Raw genomic sequence first — 19,726 nt, forward strand, 5'->3', positions numbered from 1 at the left:
TTATCATATTTAGTATTGTAACCCTTCTTCCTGGGCCCAGCACTCCTTATCTCCTTTTTCTTCTCCCTATCTATTTTACTTCATTTTTAAAAAATTTGTCTGTCTCCCCTATTACAATGCAAGTTCCACAAGATTAGGAGTTTTAATCTGTTTTGTTCACTATGCCAAAAACAGTACGTGGCACACAGTTGTTGCTTAATAAATATTTATTGAATGAATGAATGAATGAATGAATAACAGAGATGACAACCTCCTTTGGACAAGTTTCCAAAGAGAAGCCTTGTGGTCTAATACTTGCATTAGTTACCATGTTGAAAAGAGATTGCTGTAAATTTGGGAACACATCCGAGCCCCTTCCTGTGGCACACAGAATATCTAAGGAGAGCTGCAGTCCTTTGAGAGATGTGGAGAAGATCCTGGGCCAGAAGAACAGACCCAGGCTGTCATCAGCACCGAGATGAAGCTTACTGAGAATGGCTCCACTGGTGAAAGCAAACAGCACGCATACCAGCTATGCCTGAACATGGCATCAAGTGAAATGACCAGTGAGTGCGGTATGCAGTTCTAGTTCCAATAGTTTTTTATTGAGGGAATCTCAGAGGGAATTGTGACATTGGGAATCATTTTCATGAGGCCACAAATAGTGCTGCCAAGTGGCTTAATTTTTTTGTGTGTGTGACGGAGTTTCGTTCTGTCGCCCAGGCTGGAGTGCAGTGGCCAGATCTCAGCTCACTGCAAGCTCCGCCTCCCGGGTTTACGCCATTCTCCTGCCTCAGCCTCCCAAGTAGCTGGGACTACAGGCGCCCGCCACCTCGCCCGGCTAGTTTTTTTGTATTTTTTAGTAGAGACGGGGTTTCACCGTGTTAGCCAGTATGGTCTTGATCTCCTGACCTCGTGATCCGCCCGTCTCGGCCTCCCAAAGTGCTGGGATTAGAGGCTTGAGCCACCGCGCCCGGCCGGCTTAATTCTTTTAATCATCTTTGTTGTAATTGTTGTCATCTTTATGATTATCCTTTCATAATTATTGGAGTGATTATGAGGAGAAAAGCACCAGGCTATCTAATACCGGTTGAACATCCTTAATCCAAAAATCTGAAATCTGACGATCCAAAATCCAAAACTATTTGAATGCCAACATGATGCACTCCAGGTCACAAGTGTAAAATTCCCCACCTGACTTTAGGTAATGGGTCACAGTCAAAACAGTCAAAACTTTGTTTCATGCACAAAACTATTAAAAAAATTATATTAAATTACCTTCAGGCTATGGTGTTTAAAGGGCATATAAAACATAAATGAATTTTGTGTTTAGACTTGGGTCCTACCCGTAAGATGTCTCACTATGTATATGTAAATATTCCAGAATTTGAAATCCAAAAACACTTCTTGACCCAAGCATTTCAAATAAGGGATTTTTGACATTTCCCAAGTTTCTGTGAGTTAGATTCAGGCAAGAGAGCTAAAATATATCTCCCAATATAACTTGGGGTCATTGTTTCGCAGATGCTTTAGATGGGTGAATATTGCTGGAGATTTTAGAAATCTGGTGGTTATTGTCTTCTTTCTACCTCCCCTTTTATTACTAAAGAATGGTAGTCAAGGTAATTTGAATTTAGATCTTCTAAAGTTCTTTCTCTTTTAATAACTTCACACATTCCTGACAAGTGCTGTTTAGAGTGGCAGACTGTTACAAAGCCCTGACTTAATGCAGAGGAAGATGGTTCAGAAAATAAAAAAGTTTAAAAAGGGGAACGTTTACACCCTGATTTTCTTTCATGTTTCAAGTGAGGAGTTTGAATACTTTAGATTACAGGGGCAAGAAAATTTGCTGGAGGTCCACTTCTCTTTAATACATTTTAAGAACAGTTTAAATCTCTGGTCCAAAGAAGGGGAAAATAGTGATGAAGAGGAAGAGGGAGGAGAGACAGCTGGGTAGAAGATGAGGGTGCAGAAGAGTAAATGTGTAGTTATTCTTTTCTCTTGTCTCACCAGATGCTACTTAACCTATTTGTCATGAGGATGAGCAGGATGAGGCAAACTACTTTATGTTCAGAATAGGTTCTTCCAGTAGGGTGAGTGCAGCTTCCAAAAATAAAGGAGAGTAGGAAGGAAGGTAAGAAAAGGAAAGAAAATGAAAGATAAAAGTAGTGCAGAAGGTATTCTCAAAGTATCTTCTGCTGTGTTTAAAATGGGTACACAGGCTATGTAAAGGGAAAATGTGAATAAGCAAAGCTGGTACCTACAGGATGCCAGCAGAGTATACAAACCCCAAACAGTAAAACCTGTTTTGAAAAAACTGGTTGGTTGACGTTATGTCATTAGTTCATCTTCTTTTCCATTTTATTGATATTGTCATTAATTTCCCATTAATGTTCCTTTCTTGGCTTGTATAACTTTAGAGTTGCAGTGAGAACTTAAAAAATAATTAATAAGAACAAAGTTGGTTTTGTTTCATTTTTTCATTTTCAAATAATTTCAAACACAGAAAATCTGCATGAATGAATTTAATAAATTTGCATGAATAGTATTGTGGACTCCTGAATATACTTCTCCCAGAGACCCGATTCAAGTTTTGCCAGTTGTTCTCATAATGTCTTTATAGTAAAAAGGTCCAGTTCAGGAGAAGACATTACACTCCTTTGTCTGCCATGTCTCTCTACCTTCTTTTAGTCTGAATGAGTTCTGCAATCTCTAGTTGACTTTCATGACCTTGACATTTTCGAAGGTCAGTTATTCAATAGAAGTTCTCCAAATTTCTGTTGTCCGATGTTTCCTCTTGATTATAACCAGGTTATAAATTTTAGAGAAGTGATGTTGTGTTTTTCTCATTGCATTTGATTAAGTGACATATGATATTGATTTTTCCAATTACTGGGAGTGTTAACTTTGATCGCTTCATCAGATAGTGTCTGTTAGGTTTCTCCACTGTAACATTAACTTTTTCTCCCTTTGTAATTAAACATTTTGTAGAAAGATACTTTGAAGCTCTGTAAAATTCTGTTTCTCATCTCCATTTCATCCACTAATTTTAGCATTTATTGATGTCTTGCTTGAATTCCTTTTGTATTTATTACTTGGCATTCTAATTTAAGAAATAATCCCTTACCCAATCTCTTAACCGTTTATCTTCTTCCCATTTACCTATTTACTTATTATATAATTGTGGATTCATGGGTTCCTCTTTATGCAGTGGATTATAATCCCATTACTCTCATTACTTATTTTTATGCTTAAGTTTTTCCAGATTTGGTCAGTAGGAGCTCCTTCAAGGTGGCTCCTGCATTATTTGGTCATGTTCTCATTGTTTTTCTGAGAACTTTCTTACCTTCTGGCCCAACATGTTCAAAGCTCCTTATTCTTCCCTTGTTCTACTTTTAGAGTCTCAATAAACTCTTGTTTCTTATAGTGGAAAGATGCATTTAGAAATCAAGACCGGGCATTAAATTTGCTCATTGCTGCTCAGGCATTGTTGCTCCCAGGTTCCTTCAATGGATACATACAGACAGACCCTTAAATCCATGTTTATTTACATGCCATATATACTTATATATCCACTCTTCCAATTGCAATCTAATACCACATCATTCACCTCAACTTTTCCTCTTTCCGTGTTTGTACCTTCTCCAGCATTAGGGAAGTGGACTCCCTGTGAGGAGCCAAGCATCTGATTCTACCAGGCCTCTGCCCTGCTCAGCAGCCCTCCCTCCATAGACCCTGATTCCCGTCAAACTGCCTTCATGCCCACTCCAGCTCCCACTTTGTGTGGACCCTGACACTCACCGGCACCCTTTCAATGGGAAGAAAGAAAAGCAAGCATTGGCATCATTTTCTAACTGACCTATCTGCATTGGCTGGCTATTTAGGCATCATGTAAACATAGTAGTGAATTGGTAGCAGTGTTCTTAAAACAGTCGAGTTATAGCATGTATTTTATTTATTCAAATTCAACAATTAGAATACTGAAAATATTGTAAGATGGCACATACTTTCTATGCACATCTATATATACATGTTGCTGTATAGGAATGGATCTGCAAAATCATGGTTTACTGCAATGTGTACACAGTTTAGGAATTTTTTTTTCAAGTGAAAATTTGACATTAGGTATTTTTTATCTTATATGTTGATTTCAAAATCTAACTCTTCTGTCAAGTATGACTCTATTGTACAGCCTAAATTGTTTCAACATTTAGTCAAATTATTTCTCCAGGAGAACCATCATTTGGTTTCCAAAAAGGAAGCTGAGAGGATCACACACTGATTCTAGAACATATTATTTATTCAGGAAAAATGATACAGTTCTTTTTGGTAGGTAATCCTCTCTAAAATGTAGATTAATGCTCTGGTGACAAGTTTCTAGGCTAGAGCTAGGGAAGAGTAGGGTCTTGGCTATGGGACCAACTCCAATAGAGTGGCTCACTGGGAGCAACTGGACGTGGGAGCAACAACACCTGAGCAGCAATGAGCAAATTCAATGTGCAGTCTTGATTTATAAATGCATTTTTCCACTATAAGAAACAAGAGTTTATTGAGACTCTAAAAGTAGAACAGGGGAGGAATAAAGTCAAAGGAGGCCAAGCTGAAGAGCACCCTTATCAGGCATGCAACCAAAAGAGTGCTGGGCAGGGAAGAGGACACAAGCTTTAAATGAGAGAAGGGAGTAGTAAGGGCCAAGAAGCTGATGATAAATACTACCAAATGGAGCCTTCATTCATTCGAAATATGCATATGAAGAACAGTATGTCTCAGAATCTTTGCTTGCTCTGTGGATACAGAAATGAACATATGTGTTTCCTGCCCTTTAAGAAACTTTCATTCTAGTAGAAGAGAATCATGCCAATAGTTACAAGGTATCTCAAGAGTCTTGCTACAGTCTTTAGATTTGTGAATTTTGACAGCTGTTGGTAAATTACTTTCCATAAGGCTTACACCAAGTTACAGAGTTGGAAGTCATTACTAGATACTACTTTTTACAGCCCTTTCACACAGTATTTATGTATTTGAAAGGCACAGTATTTCCCCTCCCTCCGCCTTTCTTTCCTCTTCTTGAGATGTTAAGTAAGTATGAAGGAAGTAGATAATGATTTTCTGAGAAAAAGTCAAAGTGCTTACCAGTTGTATTTTCCCAGATCTTGATGGTACTGGACTGGACTCCAAAGGGTATAGAAAATTATCTTTCAGTTAAAGCACTAACTTTCACTTAGTGTTCATTAACTACACAATTTTAGAATAGCTTTTGAGTAAATGAACGTTATTAAGTTTAGTGTAAAGTTGTCTGGACTTTTCAAAACCAGGCAGTCATAACAAACTTTTCTGCGGGTGGAAATGTGGCTGGCAGCGACATATTTTGAGGATTTAAATAAATGATAGATTACTCGTAGTGATTATAAATAATAAGCAATGCTATCTGTGATATTTACCTACTGCAGAAGTTTGGCTTTTGAAAATGGAATTCGGCTCCTTTCCTTTTACTTTTAGATATTTATTGTTCATTAGTGAGCTCTCTTTTATAGCTGCTAGTGGACCTTCTTTTGCTGCTGACATGCTTTCAGTTCCATAGAGTTTGTGGGCAAAATGGTATTAGAAAAGCAAGTAAATCATCCTGATGTTCTACATATTACCTTGGCAAATAATTCTTTGGGCAAGAGCTCTAGACTAATAAATGAGAGCATGTGGATAATTTAGAACTGTTTCTTTTTTAGAATCAATAGCCTGGGAATTGAAAAATTCAAAGTGCTTTTCCATGGCATTATTGTTTGAATTAATTTTTTACAAAACAATTTCAGTTCATTTGGAACTGACTCTGTGTCTCTTCAATTTGCACACCCAAGAAAGAACTGAAGAACACTGAACTTTGGAAAAAATTTAATAAAGTCAGTTCACAATAGAACACCAGAAGATAAAGTTCCTCAGGCCTAATTCTTCTGGAATTGTGGGAACAGACAGGAGGGGAAGATCAGCAGCTGTCCATCCATCTATAGAGCAGAAGCTCCCCTCTAAGGCTGGCAGTAGCAGGCAAAGACTGGTGAAGTGAAACTGAGGTCAAGACTACAATTCGTTCTCTTGTTTTAATGCAATTTCAACTAGCTAATATGTACAAGGTGTTTCAGGAGCATTAACATTTTGAGCCTTAGGCAATCAGATCTGAAGGCTCATTCTGTTTGATTCATAATGTGGATTATATTTTATAATGTTGCTAAGACTTGATTATTTGCACATCCTAGTGGGTATAGCTCCTGCTCTGAACATTTAAAAGGAAACTGCTATAGAATATTGAACATTAAACAGAAATCTACTATAGGTAAATCTCATAGAAATAAAAAAAGTCTATAATCCTAGTGTTAGAATTAAATGTTTGGATGATTATCACATCAGCAGTTTAATTTGACTATCTTGGTAACCACTGAAAATGAAGGAGTGGCACAAAGAGCTATTGGTGCTTTTTATAACACTGCAGGTTAGCATAGTGATAACACTTTTATTCAGACCATATAGAAACATGAACATTCATCTCTCATCTACTTGCAACTATATCTTTACAGATAGATATAAAGACATATATACACCCAAATAAGATACAATGATCACAGAAAGTGTTTGTAAACATTAATATTAACTTGTAGACATACATTGATTTGAAACAAATCCTTTACTTTAAATAGCTTTGATTTTGTGTCTAGAAGATGAAGGAGAACATTAATAGCCATCACATATGAAGTTTACCTAGTTGAATGTTAGCGCTTCTAAAAATGAATCAATATTCATTACTTTTCCACATTGAAAGATTAAATGAATAAATAATTTCTTGAAACTGAAAATGAAATTCTCAGAAATGTCAAGAAAATCTTTAGTGTGGTCTCATTTTAAGAAAAATCAAAGAGAGATCATAAAAACCATATTATATTAAAAAGCTATTGTTATATAATGTAACCCAATTAATTAGGATCTGCTTAATTTCAAACATGTGACGGATTAAAGGTAAAACGTGTTTTGCTTCTGGTAACTTGTTTAAAAAACCTCATGTAGTTAATAAGAATAAAAATGAGAAGAGGATAAAATTTATCCCAGGAATTGTGTGCTGAAGTATCACGTACTTGTACAAGGTTCAGTCCCCATTGCCCCCAAAACTGTATGTGTTCAAGAGGTTTTCTGGAGAGTCTTATGCAGAAGTATGTTCAACTTAAACTGAAGGAAGACATACTCTCACTATCAAAGCTAAAGTTGAAGCACGGGGGTGGGGGAATGGTCAAAACTTTTTCACGGTCTCCAGGTTAAAAAACACACTTTCTCTAGTGTGTGTGCATGTTTTTTTTGTTTTTGTTTTTTGGTTCAACTCTAAAAACAGGACTTGTTCAGTGACAGCCACATAAAGGTTAAATGGAGGATTATAGATTAAATGTTACCATTCTAGTGTATCTTTTAATTTGCTCCTATACCAAATCCATAGGAAACTGGATATATATGTCAGAATGTCATGGGCAGATTGATGTATCAATGGGTATAGCAATTAAAATGCATTTCCTGAATTGGAAAGTGTAATACATTGCTTTTAGACACAAAGCATAGTATTCGCTCTTTAAGAATAACTAGGGAGTTAAATTCAAGGGTTTCTGCAGTTTTACTCATGGTATTTGACTGCCTTGGTTCTATAATCGGATTTTAGCAAGCCTATAAAAATACTTAAAATTTTTTTGTTGTTGGTGGTGTGCTTCCGGCATAGATAATGGATAGCTTATGACATTCAGGTTATAGGTCAAATCTGAGGCCTATTGCACATCCGGGGAAAATTACTTTTTGAGTAACATATAGTACAACCTTCAACTCTTAATAGGGCAGGAGGAGTTCAGATACAAACACTTACACATTCAAAGTGACCAGATTACATATGATTTCTACTCGTTCTGAAATGACTCCATAAATGCAATTTAAAATTTTATTTCTCCACCACAACACACAAAAAATGTAGCAATAAATTCTAACATGTTCAGGTGAAACCATTCCTTGTCGCTTGGCTATTCAAAAGATTATTATAACATCTCTAATACATGAAGAAGGTTTGGGAACCTATAACACATTTCCTGTTCGTCTCAATTAAAAAAGACATTTCAACACACTATACTGACTTTTCCTTATTCCCTTGTAAGTGTAACATAATTAAAAAATAAACTGAGTAAGGTAACTCAATGCAAATTCAATATGATGTTAGAAGTAAGCTGCATATGAGACTAAATCAGATACAGGAGCTTTTTCTAAAACAGGACTAAACAGTGTTTCAAATCACCTAGAATCAATTATCATGGGACACTGTTGTAGAAATGATGATACTGAGTTAAAAAACATTTTTCTTATGAAAAAATCACAAGTCAGAGCTTGCCACTTATGTTATGCAAGATAAGTTTGATGATGATCTTGTAAATGAATATTGATTTCTGTGCAGATTCCAATATTTCTAATCTATTGAGAAACTGTTCTGGGGTTCAAAATGGCCAACTTCAGAATCTTCTTGTGAAGTGGTTGCTTCTCTGAGAAAATAAACAAAATTGCCTCACATGTGAATTGTATCACATTTCTTTGTAAGTCTAACTTTAATACAAGCACAGTTAAAAACCTAAAAACCCTCCAAACCCTATATATGTATTGTTACTGGCTGACCCACAAGGTGGCACCAAAGAGAAAAGTGACAAAAGTGAAAATCACAGGCAAGTTAGATATTACATCAATTCTATTATGAGAATTAAATTTATTTCATAAAGTGATACCAAATTTTAATATGCCAATAACTCAAAACAGTCATCTTTAGGTTCATTGTTTTTATTTAATAGAGACTGTTCTAGATCCAAAAGTTCCATTCCATCAAGCAGCTGGATATTTTCAAGAATGAGTAATTGAACTTTTTGTGTAGTTATTTTGTAGGAAAGTTATTTCTCTTTCCAGATACAGACTCCGTGATTATTATTTGGTTATAAACTCTGTTTCTCTTTTATCTTTTGTATCGTGCCTAGTGCTTAATGTTGTTAATATAAATGTAAAAAAACAGACCCAACATATTTAACTTTATAATACAAAGCATACTAACATATTTAGATTTAGTATTTGTAATTATAGCATACAAATACATTTTTTAATGACCAAGAAAAAGCCATTTTAGCCAAAGTCTAATTGTTTGAACTTCAGGACTAATTCTTGGATCCCCAAATATATTTTTCACTCAACTTTCAAGGCACCTGGAGAGTAACTTCAGAGCATATATAGGGATGTGAATGGGACAATACTCTCAGGAAAACATGTATAGAGAAAGAAAAAATGATATGATGCTGGTGTAGCCTTGGTGTGTAACCCTGAAATTAAAGAGGTTTCTTATAGTGTCATGAAGGATTCTTACAGTGTCATGTGGTGGAAGAAACTGGTAATTTTCTAGCAAACATCTCTGAATATAAGCAAGGAAAAGGCATGGATCCCCCCTCCCCGCCAAAGAAGAGCTGTTTTTCAGTTCACGATTAAGAAAATATATTATTTATGTACAGATCTAGTACCTGAAGAAAAAAATCAGAATACATCTTTTTCCGTAGTTTGAAAGTAGGAATTCAGTGAGGTTTTAAAATAAAACAATTGTAATTATTGTTGTATATTTGTTATATACACATATTGTGATCTATTCTCTAACAGAAGGGGTGTTTCTCATGTTAACATGACTGTATCTTTGACCAGAATCCTCACTTAACAAAACTATATATATTTTATATTATGTTATATATCATTAAAAATAAGAAAACACTGTAGTTCAAAATTAGCTTTTAAATTTTACATACAGCTATGTGACAGCTATGTGACCTCAATACTAGTGATATTTCATTATCTAAAAGAAAAATTTCACCATATTTCTTCCAATGTCTCTTCATCAACCCATTTATAATAATCACTTGTTACTCAGATTCAAGAAAATACTGTAATTACCTCATTTAAACAGCTATATTGATAAACATGTATGTAGTAAGCAGAATCTATCTGTAGTAAGCGAAGTTTTTAAATGATAAACAATATTTTATTATTAAATGAAAGAATGGGAAATAAATGATTGAAAGACAGAAAAAAGTACATGGACTAGAAGATACATGTGGATGAAATAAAGCAGATGTCTTTATGTGACTTTACATTAATATTTGTCTATTGTGCCTTTGAAGCAGATACTTTTCATGGTTTGAAATAGGTGAGGCACCATTCAAATTATGTAAATTTGTGCTGTCAAATAAGCCTGGGTTAAATATATATTTTTGGATGCATTGAAGAGGTAAGATTCTTAAAGCATGTAAACTGCTTATTCTGCAGTATGAAAATAAGCTATAGTCAACTCTTTCAATTACTTAGTTCTCAATCCAGGAGTAATAATGTTGTCGGGTTTTCTTTTTATCATTATCTTACAAAATTATAATTATTTATCTGTTCAGGGTCATACTAGATTATTCTCTATTCATTTATTCAATAAATACATAGCACTTACCATGTACTAGGCACTGCCCTCTCCAAGGAGAGTATAGACCAGGCATGTTTGCTTCAGTGATACATCACTAGCATAGTGCCTGGCACTGACTTCATAATTTATGTAGCAAGTATTCATTATGCAACTGGATAGTTCATATTCGGCTTACCTTTCAGGAAGGAGTATGACATAAAGGTTAAGTGTAAAGGCAATGAAATGACCTGCTGGCTTTGAATTCCAGCTCTGCCATCTACTAATTAAATGACTCTGGCCAAGATATTTAATCTTTTTTAGCCTCAGTTTCCTGATTTGTCAAGTGGAAGAAATAATAGCATTGACCTGAAGGCAGTGATTTTCATGATTACATAAGACAGCATAAAATGCTTAGACAAATACTTGGCACAAGTTAAGCCCTTGAAAAATCTTAGCGATTATTATTATTTTCATTAATTCTTCCTGCCATATTTATCTGGAAAAGTGGATGTGAGCAATTTAAGTTCATGGTAACAATTATAGGAGTATATTCACTATTTCAATTTCTTGAGTGACTAGACAAATTAACTATTTAAATGGAAACATTTCTGGAACAATACTTAATTTCTATTGTTTGTAGACTTTGGTCTATATTATGTTTGCATGTTTCATGAACAAATCGTAAACATTTCCATGATATATACTTAGACTTTTTATAGAGCTTATAGAAGTCATAAACCAAAGAGCCTAGAGTGAATGCTAAAGCGTTTGAACCTAGCATTAGAGCCCCTCAAATAATGATATTACTTTCTTGAGATACTAATTCTCTCTTTGGATATAACATGTAATGCTAAAATTGGAAATGACACTTGAATTATATGGTCACTCTTTTCCTTACATTTGTCCTCTAGAGATATTCATTTTATGCTGTGAAGCTTGTTCTGGCTTGGTATAAACATACTCAGGAGACTTTTCTGGGAGTAATAACACATAGTATTATATTAATAGGTTAGGAAATGTTTCTGTTAAAAACAACTTCAAGTACGAGGCTGCAATGAGCTCTTACCACACCATTGCACTCCAGCCTGGGCGACAGAGTGAGACCTAGTCTCTAAAATAAATACAATAAAAAGTAAAAATAAAAAATGAAAAAAGATAAAAACAAATTCATGGTTTCACAGGTTTTTATGAGGTAAAAAGATATAATCAAATTTAGATGTAAATTCCATTTAGATTAATCCTTTTAAATAACAAGTCAGACAATTAACAGTTAAATGAAGGTATTAATTGTTGTGACAAACTACAGAAATCATGAAATTTCACTATCTCAATTATAGCTAATTTTAAATAATTCTTTCCTCATCTTCAAGATCTTGAGGAATGTTCTGTCTGGAAGGGTAGTTCTTATATGAAACCCCACAACAACATCAACAGATCAGTGGGTCAAATGTTATAAAATTTTGAAAGTTTGCAATATAAAAATATTAATAAACTTTGCAGTAATGTTAATTTCTCTAAATTAAACATTTCATCAAATGATCAGTTTCAAATTTCAAACTGCTGTTTTGCTATTGCCACATGGCGGCACCACTTCAGCTGCTAAACAGAAACTTCACCATTCTTTTTTCATATTGGTTTCCAGTTGAGGAAGGTCTTCAGAAACATATCCCTCTCATATGATACATCAGCCTAGTTTTGACTGCCAGAATAGTAAGATTTGTTTGCTTCCCCTGTACTTTTTCTAGTACAGTGTGCTTTTATAAAATTTGTTTACCCATTAAAGTTTTAGTTTTTAATTGAATTTTTTTTTTTTGCTTTTCATGAAGATTAATTAAATATTTTTTGAGAACATAAAGAGGGTAGTATATTAGCTTCTGTATGTTTTTCACAGAAGTCCAGAGCAGAAAGATACCCCAAAATCTAACTCCTTTACATTAACACATTGAGAAATTGAGTCCATTAAGTAACTGGGTTAGGACAATGGAGGAAGATGAAGGTGATCAGGATCTAGCTCTTTCTCCTGAGCCAAGCTGTTTCTGGACATGAGGTTTTACTCACATGTGAAGAGACTGAGTACCCAAAGACACCTAACTATGTGCTTCTATATACAAACCAGTGTGAAAAGAAAAGAAAAAAAGGCAGTTAAATTGTAAACAATCAAAGAGTAAGACCCTGAAGCCAATACATTCACCGAAGATAGTTCATTTTGATCATTTCAGGACCAGGTGTAGATTTTATTAAAAACAACTTCTGTTTGGCCTCATGTATATTAAATACTCAGACAAATTTTTACTTTTACAAGCCCCTGAATCAAATATGGCCACATCATGACTTTAGTGATATTTATTAGCTAAATAAAGTAATCATAAAATTCTCCTAACAAATAAACATGTTTCTGAGAGAAGCATCAGGTACTTTGGGAAGTTTAATTTCCCTGTTTACAGCACCACATGGCTGTAGTATTGGCAAAATCAAACCTGTCTTGAATCCAGTGACCTATAACACTGAAAGCAACTTTAAAAAGGAATATTAGTAAATTATGTCTTTAATATTTTTCTGAGGTGCACACTCTGAAATTTCACCCCTCTACTTTTGCTTTGAAGGTAGAATGAACATTCTCTAGAAAAATAATATTTAAAAATTATTTTACTAAAGTGCTTGCTTCTTTGGGAAATTGTGCTATATACTTTCAGAAATTAAAAAAAGAAAACTCACTGAAAACCTTTGTAACACTGATATGAAAGGAGGAATATTTACCTACTTGATCTTGATAGTAAGTTTTATTATGCAAAGTTACATTTAAGGGGAATCCATGAGCTAGTAAGAAATATTTGAGACTTTCCTTGTAGTAATTTTCAGAAGTACATACACACGTTGATAAAATACAAAGAAGAATAGATGGAGGTAAAGAGAGGAAAGAGATAACAGACTGAGACCATGAGTGAGGGAAAGGGGAAAGATGAAGAGAACTGGGTTAAAGGGTACAAACATACAGTAAGACAGAAGGAATCTAGCTGTTCAGTGTTTGACAGCAGAATAGGGTGACTATACCTTGCAAAAATGCATTATATTCAGGTGATGGACACCTTAAATACCCTGACTTGATCACTACACATTATGTGCATGTAACAAAATTTCTCATGTATCCCACAAATTTGTACACATTTTTTATAAAAGACAAACAGAAAAAGCCTTCTTTGAATCTTTTCTTGACTAATGTTTTAGAAAGAGAAAGTCTTAAAGATCCCTTAGTGGGTAACTTCTTCCTTTAGGCAGTGGTTCTTAGACTCCCGGGGAGGATTCCAGAAGCCTCTGATAAACAAGTGCACTAAATCCATGGCTACTGGATCAGTAATACTGAATTACCAGTTTAAAACCCTAAAGTCAGAGAAGTCTGGTAACCTGTTGAGGATCTCAGGGCTCCTCTTACTTGCTTGCACTATAGTTCCTGATTCTGTGAAAACAAACCAAGGAACCCCAACTCCTCAACTCTTAAAATGCATATAGCCAGATGCATATGGACAGCAAGAGCACAGACATTTAAAAACAGAGCAGAAAAAAGTAACTCGAACAGAATGTGGCATTTCCCTTGGTCTGTTGCTAACGGCCCACATACAACATGCTTAAAAAATCCCACCCTGGCACTTATTTTCATCATCATTTAAAAATGATTCAAATGGACATTTAGAATGCATGGCATTAAGCATGTATCCCATCTGCGGATAAATGAAAAAGGGCTTCCTCGAGCAGGGCTGTGTTTTTAGTGGTTATCAGGCTAAGGTTAATATGTAATTGGTCTCTTTGGTCAAGCTTTTAAAGCCAAACACAATATTTTAATTGCCTATTTTCAGTACTCCAAAGCCAGAAGCATTAACTGTTTCTTTTTGTAAGAAAATAGCTATGGACATGATTTGTAAAATGCCTTCAAGATTTGAAGACATGAAAGAAACATATAAAAAGGAATTACCTTATTTTCTTTCTATTATTCACTTTTTAAATTAACCCATAAGCCAATCACACTTTGTTTTATTAAACACTGGAGACTCCTGTTTCTTAGCTGTCACCTCTGGGGTGGCTGTTTTCTGAATATTGTTCCAATTAGAGTTCTTCACACAAATTCTGAGGGTTGAATATCCTACATACTTATACATACTCTGCACTATAATTTTAAACTCCAATATACTCAGACAAGAGTCCATAACCAGCCAATGGGCTATGAACCTATTTTGATGCTGCCTGCTGTCAGCAAACTGTCCATTCATAACTATCCTAACAAAGTTTAAACAATGTTCATGGTAACACTGGAAAGCTGCAAGAAAGTAATTATGGCTAGGTGAAATGAAAAACTGACCGGTCATGGAATGTATTCGTTCACTGTTCTACTAAGCTCATAGCCCAGCTTTTCTCAATCTCAAGCTTTTGGTCCTGAATGTTACACTGTAGGCATTGTGTTTTAATCATTTCCCCAATCTAAAGATGGAAATTATCCTATGGGGAAAACATCACCTTGCTTTGGCCTTTACTTCCGGAGGATTTTAATGCTTCATTGCTAACCATTATTTTAGTACTGCACACCTGGACACATCGCACAGTATAATGTAATGTATGCAGTCAGGTTTTGGAGAATTTACTTCAATTTACATACAATCCTCCAAATCCTCTGGCGAGCTTGATGTGGAATCTGACACAGCCACATCTCCCTAGCAGGATCCTTTTGCTCTCTATGTTAATAGCCAAAGGCTCCTAGGACCTCTCTGTGGGGTGCGGTGGGGCTAAGGAGTCAGGAAGAGGGGTGACTGTGGGGCTTGTTGCGCTAAAGATTTACAATGTACTTCTTGCAGGCGGCTCAGCAACCCCCTCTGTGGCTGTGGGTGTCTGGTGTGACAGAGCGGAGAAAAGCTCTCTAATCTCCCAGTGCCTGCCTCTGCCGCTCAGTCGCTCCCCTCCCTCCCGCCTTTCCTGCCTCCTCGCGCGCTCTCTCTCTCCTTTGCCTTTCTCGGGGAGTTTCAGTCCCTCAATGCAGCTGGAGTAGCCCTGGCAATCTAAAACCGGAGCCCGTGTATATACACACACGCACACACGCGCACACACATGCACACGCACCCGCACATACGCACTTCGGCTCTCCCCCTGGGGATATGGAGCAAACCCAGAGCTTCATCTACCTGAAGGGGATGGCCGGCCGGACACTTCTTTCTCACTTGTAATCTCCGGAGGGCAGAGCAAGACTGGAATGAGGCAGACTCGCTGTCGGGTCTGCAACCTCCTGCCGTTTGCCGCCACCGCCGCTTAAAGTGCCCAGGGTGGAGAAGGCTTTTCCAGGACAGATCTCCGTCGTAGCTTCGCGGCCCTAGGACTTCCTCCTGCTGGTTCACTCTAGTCTCTCCCACCTCGGCCATCCTTTCCTCTCCAGCTGCAGGGTGTATGGCTCGGGTGCCTCCAGTGCTGTGGCCGCCGTCACTGCCGCTGAGAGCACATTCCACCCAGAGGACTGAACGCCGCCGCTGGAGTGGGGGGAGAAAGCGGAAGCCCTAACTTCCCTCTCTACACCCTCGCTCTTCCCACCGCTCCCGTCCTTCTCCCCAGCCGAGGACCGGTTGGAAGGCTCCCGCGGAAAGCGAGGCGAGAGTGCGGCGCAGGGGAGGGAGAGCCGGGAGTCGCAGGCGCGCAGGGGCGGGGGCAGCATGTGTCCTGGCGCCGGGTGCTCGCCCGAGAAGTAGCGCGCGCTGGGCAAGCAAGACGCTTTCCAAGTTGGGCGCGTCCCAGAGCTCGCAGCCCGGCGCCTCGGCAGCCCGTGTCCGGAGTGAGGCGGGGCTGATGGGGGTCGCGAAAGCTGCCGTCGCTTGTGGCCAGAACCCGTCTTAAAAGAACCCGGGCCAGCATCCCCAGTCGCGCGCCCTCGGCCCGCGTGCGCTCTCCGATGCCTGCTCTGGCGGTGGCCCGCGCGGCCCGCCCGCTGGGGGTGCCGGAGGGGGCGGGGGAGGAGGAGGAGGCGGTGTGATGGCCCTGGACGGCGAGCTGGGGGAGCAAGAGGAGGAGAAGAAAAAGAAGAAGAAAAAGAAGAGGAAGAAGAAGAAGGAGGAGGAGGAGGAGGAGGGGGCCGAGAAGAGCAGCTCACCCTTCGCGGCCAGGATGGGGGAAGACGACGCCGCGCTTCGGCCTGGCGGCAGGGGGCTCTCCGACCCGTGGGCAGACTCAGTGGGAGTGCGACCCCGCACCACGGAGCGCCACATCGCGGTACACAAGCGGCTTGTGCTAGCCTTCGCCGTGTCCCTCGTGGCACTGCTTGCGGTCACCATGCTCGCCGTGCTGCTCAGCCTGCGCTTCGACGAGTGCGGGGCGAGTGCCACGCCAGGCGCCGAAGGTGGCCCCGCAGGCTTTCCGGAGCGCGGCGGCAACGGGAGCCTCCCCGGATCGGCCCGGCGCAACCACCACGCAGGCGGGGACTCCTTGCAGCCTGAGGCGGGTGGGGTGGCCAGTCCGGGGACCCCGTCGGCCCAGCAGCCGTCGGAGGAGGAGCGGGAGCCGTGGCAGCCGTGGACGCAGCTGCGCCTGTCCGGCCACCTGAAGCCGCTGCACTACAATCTGATGCTCACCGCCTTCATGGAGAACTTCACCTTCTCCGGGGAGGTCAACGTGGAGATCGCGTGCCGGAACGCCACCCGCTACGTAGTGCTGCACGCTTCCCGAGTGGCGGTGGAGAAAGTGCAGCTGGCTGAGGACAGGGCGTTTGGGGCTGTCCCTGTGGCCGGTTTTTTCCTCTACCCGCAAACCCAGGTCTTAGTGGTGGTGCTGAATAGGACACTGGACGCGCAGAGGAATTACAATCTGAAGATTATCTACAACGCGCTCATCGAGAATGAGCTCCTGGGCTTCTTCCGCAGCTCCTATGTGCTCCACGGGGAGAGAAGGTATGGAGGGAGGCGGTGCCCCGCGCCGCCCCACCCCGCCGCGCGGCTCGAACCTCTGGCCGGCCTGCGACCCCGGGGACCCAGCTGGCTTCCAATACTCCGGAAGCCAGGGGTGGGGGAAGGAAACGAAAGCCGGGTAGGGCAGTCAGAACCCCGGGGTCTCCCAGAAGCCTCCAGGTCTCACTTCAGCCAACTCCGCAAACTGACTCGCCGGTGCCAAAAGATGAATGCCGCCCCCTCCTCTAGTCAGGACCTCTCCTGTTCCTGTCAGAGTTCCTTAGCCATCGAAACGCAGGGCCCTGTCTGAAGGGTAACTGATAATCTGAGCAATGCCAGAGTGACATGAAAAGCTTGCCAAGTTACTGTCGAGGGAAAATACGTGGCGCTGAAGGCCAAGACAACAGAGCATCCAGGTTAGCTTGTCAGGGCAGGTCAGGGACACACCGTTCTCCACCCCCGCCCTCACATGCCCATCTCCCCTGCCTATTACTAGTCCCCTGCCAGGTGCAGAGCAGAGGATGGGCTTTGGCTGAGTAAACTTTCCCCAAACTTCAAGTTGAGATTCGGAGTGAAAATAGTGGTTTTCAGAGATAGGCTGAGAGGACCGGGACGCGGGTGGAGGTTGCCAAGGTCAGAGCCGCGATAAGTGACCTCGCGGGCGCTGCCAGCTCTGTGCTGAGGCAGGGCGACTCATGTTGTCTGTTCATGAGTTGCTGCCCCTGGAGATGATTCCAGTGGTCAAGGGTGGGAAAGCTAGTAGTCAGTTTCAAATGCCTTGTTACTATCTTTGGCGCATTTCACATTTGGGTACTTTGGTATTTTTATAAAAAAAAAAATCTGAAAGTCCGTAGAGCTTTTCACCACTTGTTTAGAGCTCAGACTTCATAATCCAATAGAACCGAGTTCGAATCTCTGCTGTTCATCTAACTGTGGTGAAGGTTTGAAGAAGGTAATTACCTTTTCCTTTTCTAGTGCTTATTGTATACCCATGTACTCAATCCGACAAGAACCCTATGAGGTAGACGCTGTTATCAGCATTCCCTATTTTACGGGCGGGGAAATGGAGGCACAGGTGGGTCACATAGCTTGACCAAAATCACCAAGAGTGAGGAAAGTACGGATTTAGACCCAGGGAGTTTGGCTCTTGAGCCTAGACTTTTAATTCTAGCTTGGGGATACCAATAATAATATTCTACTTGTAGGATTGGTGTAGACGTCTGTGAGTGAATGCATTACAAAGTACTACTTACCCCTGTGCCTGGCACATAGAGTATCCACCACAAATGCTAGCTCTCATGAGTGTCTTGTGGCAGTAAGCTCTCAGGTATATTGTTGAATGAATAAGTGATTCTTGTTCTTTGCTCTAACTCCCTCATTGCTAAAATAACTTCGATTAATTAAATGACTGTAGGGCAGATGAACAACCAAAGTGAGCTTAAAAATTAAACCAAGAACTTTAGAAGAGGAGGCAGGTTGCAGATCAGTACTGAGGCAGAGCCTTTCCTTTTCTCAGATGAGTCTCACAACAGCAGAAAATGGGCTCAGAGAAGCCCAGGGCCCTGGAGGTGAGCAGGCTTGTCAGTGGAGAGCTAGGACTTGAACTTTGGTTCTCTAATCCCTGGACCAGACAGAGCTTATGGTGTTTGGAAACTCTCAGAAGAAGTCATTGTGTAAGAGGCTGGGGAAATTGCAATGTGTTGTGAAAGTAAACAGAAGTTTTATTATTTATAGAGTTCTATGAAGTAAACTCCTATAAATAAAATGCCCAATTCTTTAGTAGTTGTATGATAGTTAAAACCTCCTATAAGTGAATGTACAAATTATTCACTGTCTTACTCCTGACATCAGATATAGATAATTTAAACCCCCTTCTACCACTTCCTCCGACACGTTCTAAAGAATACAGATTAAAAATATTTTTTAAACCCAGAATTATATCAAATTTGGGGGAAAGGCATAGAAAACAAATTTGCATGCTATGTTTAGGAACAAGCTTGTTATGTCAAAATGTCAATAGTGGGAGTTGCATATCATTACTGACACATCTTGCTTCGGTGAAGTGAATGCTTTTGACAAATTCCGTTTTTTGAGCCATGCCAAAATATGTTTGGCAGAACTGAGCTTGTTTTGGTCAATGCTTTCAAATTAACAGGACTCTTAAAAAGACCAGATGTTTCTGCTTGACCCGTAACTGATTTCTTGTACCCCTAGTGCATATTTATATTCAAACCCTATCTTGCAATTTTCCTCAAAGAAGTAAATAACTTGGCTGGAAGTTTAACCTAGTTCACATATAGTTAAACTCATCATCCCAATAGAAATGCAGAACTCAGTGTTTTGAAAATCCCAGGATTGTTTTATTTCT

At 39.5% G+C, this 19,726-nt stretch overlaps 2 protein-coding genes across 5 annotated transcripts in view; one reads left to right on the plus strand and one right to left on the minus strand.

Annotated features, from left to right (window-relative positions):
- The window catches only part of LOC111552361, an 81,422-nt gene extending 64,109 nt beyond the window's left edge, over positions 1 to 17,313 (minus strand). For 2 of the 4 annotated variants that reach the window (XM_023226563.2, XM_023226562.2), the window contains exon 1: positions 15,616 to 16,366. In XM_023226563.2, the coding sequence (XP_023082331.1) occupies positions 15,822 to 16,136 (315 nt within the window). In that variant the 5' untranslated portion in view covers positions 16,137 to 16,366 and the 3' untranslated portion in view covers positions 15,616 to 15,821. Of the gene's footprint in view, positions 1 to 8,378; positions 8,523 to 15,615 lie in introns of those variants that run through there. The other 2 variants (XM_023226561.2, XR_002734618.1) reach the window with 2 other exon arrangements.
- TRHDE (thyrotropin releasing hormone degrading enzyme) overlaps positions 16,277 to 19,726 on the plus strand; it is a 412,928-nt gene continuing 409,478 nt past the window's right edge. The window contains exon 1 of the mRNA XM_023226560.3: positions 16,277 to 17,361. Coding sequence (XP_023082328.1) covers positions 16,451 to 17,361 — 911 coding nt within the window. The 5' untranslated portion in view covers positions 16,277 to 16,450. The remainder of the gene's footprint in view (positions 17,362 to 19,726) is intronic.

This window comes from Piliocolobus tephrosceles, chromosome 10 (genome assembly GCF_002776525.5).
Source record: "Piliocolobus tephrosceles isolate RC106 chromosome 10, ASM277652v3, whole genome shotgun sequence".
NCBI classification, from domain to species: domain Eukaryota; kingdom Metazoa; phylum Chordata; class Mammalia; order Primates; family Cercopithecidae; genus Piliocolobus; species Piliocolobus tephrosceles.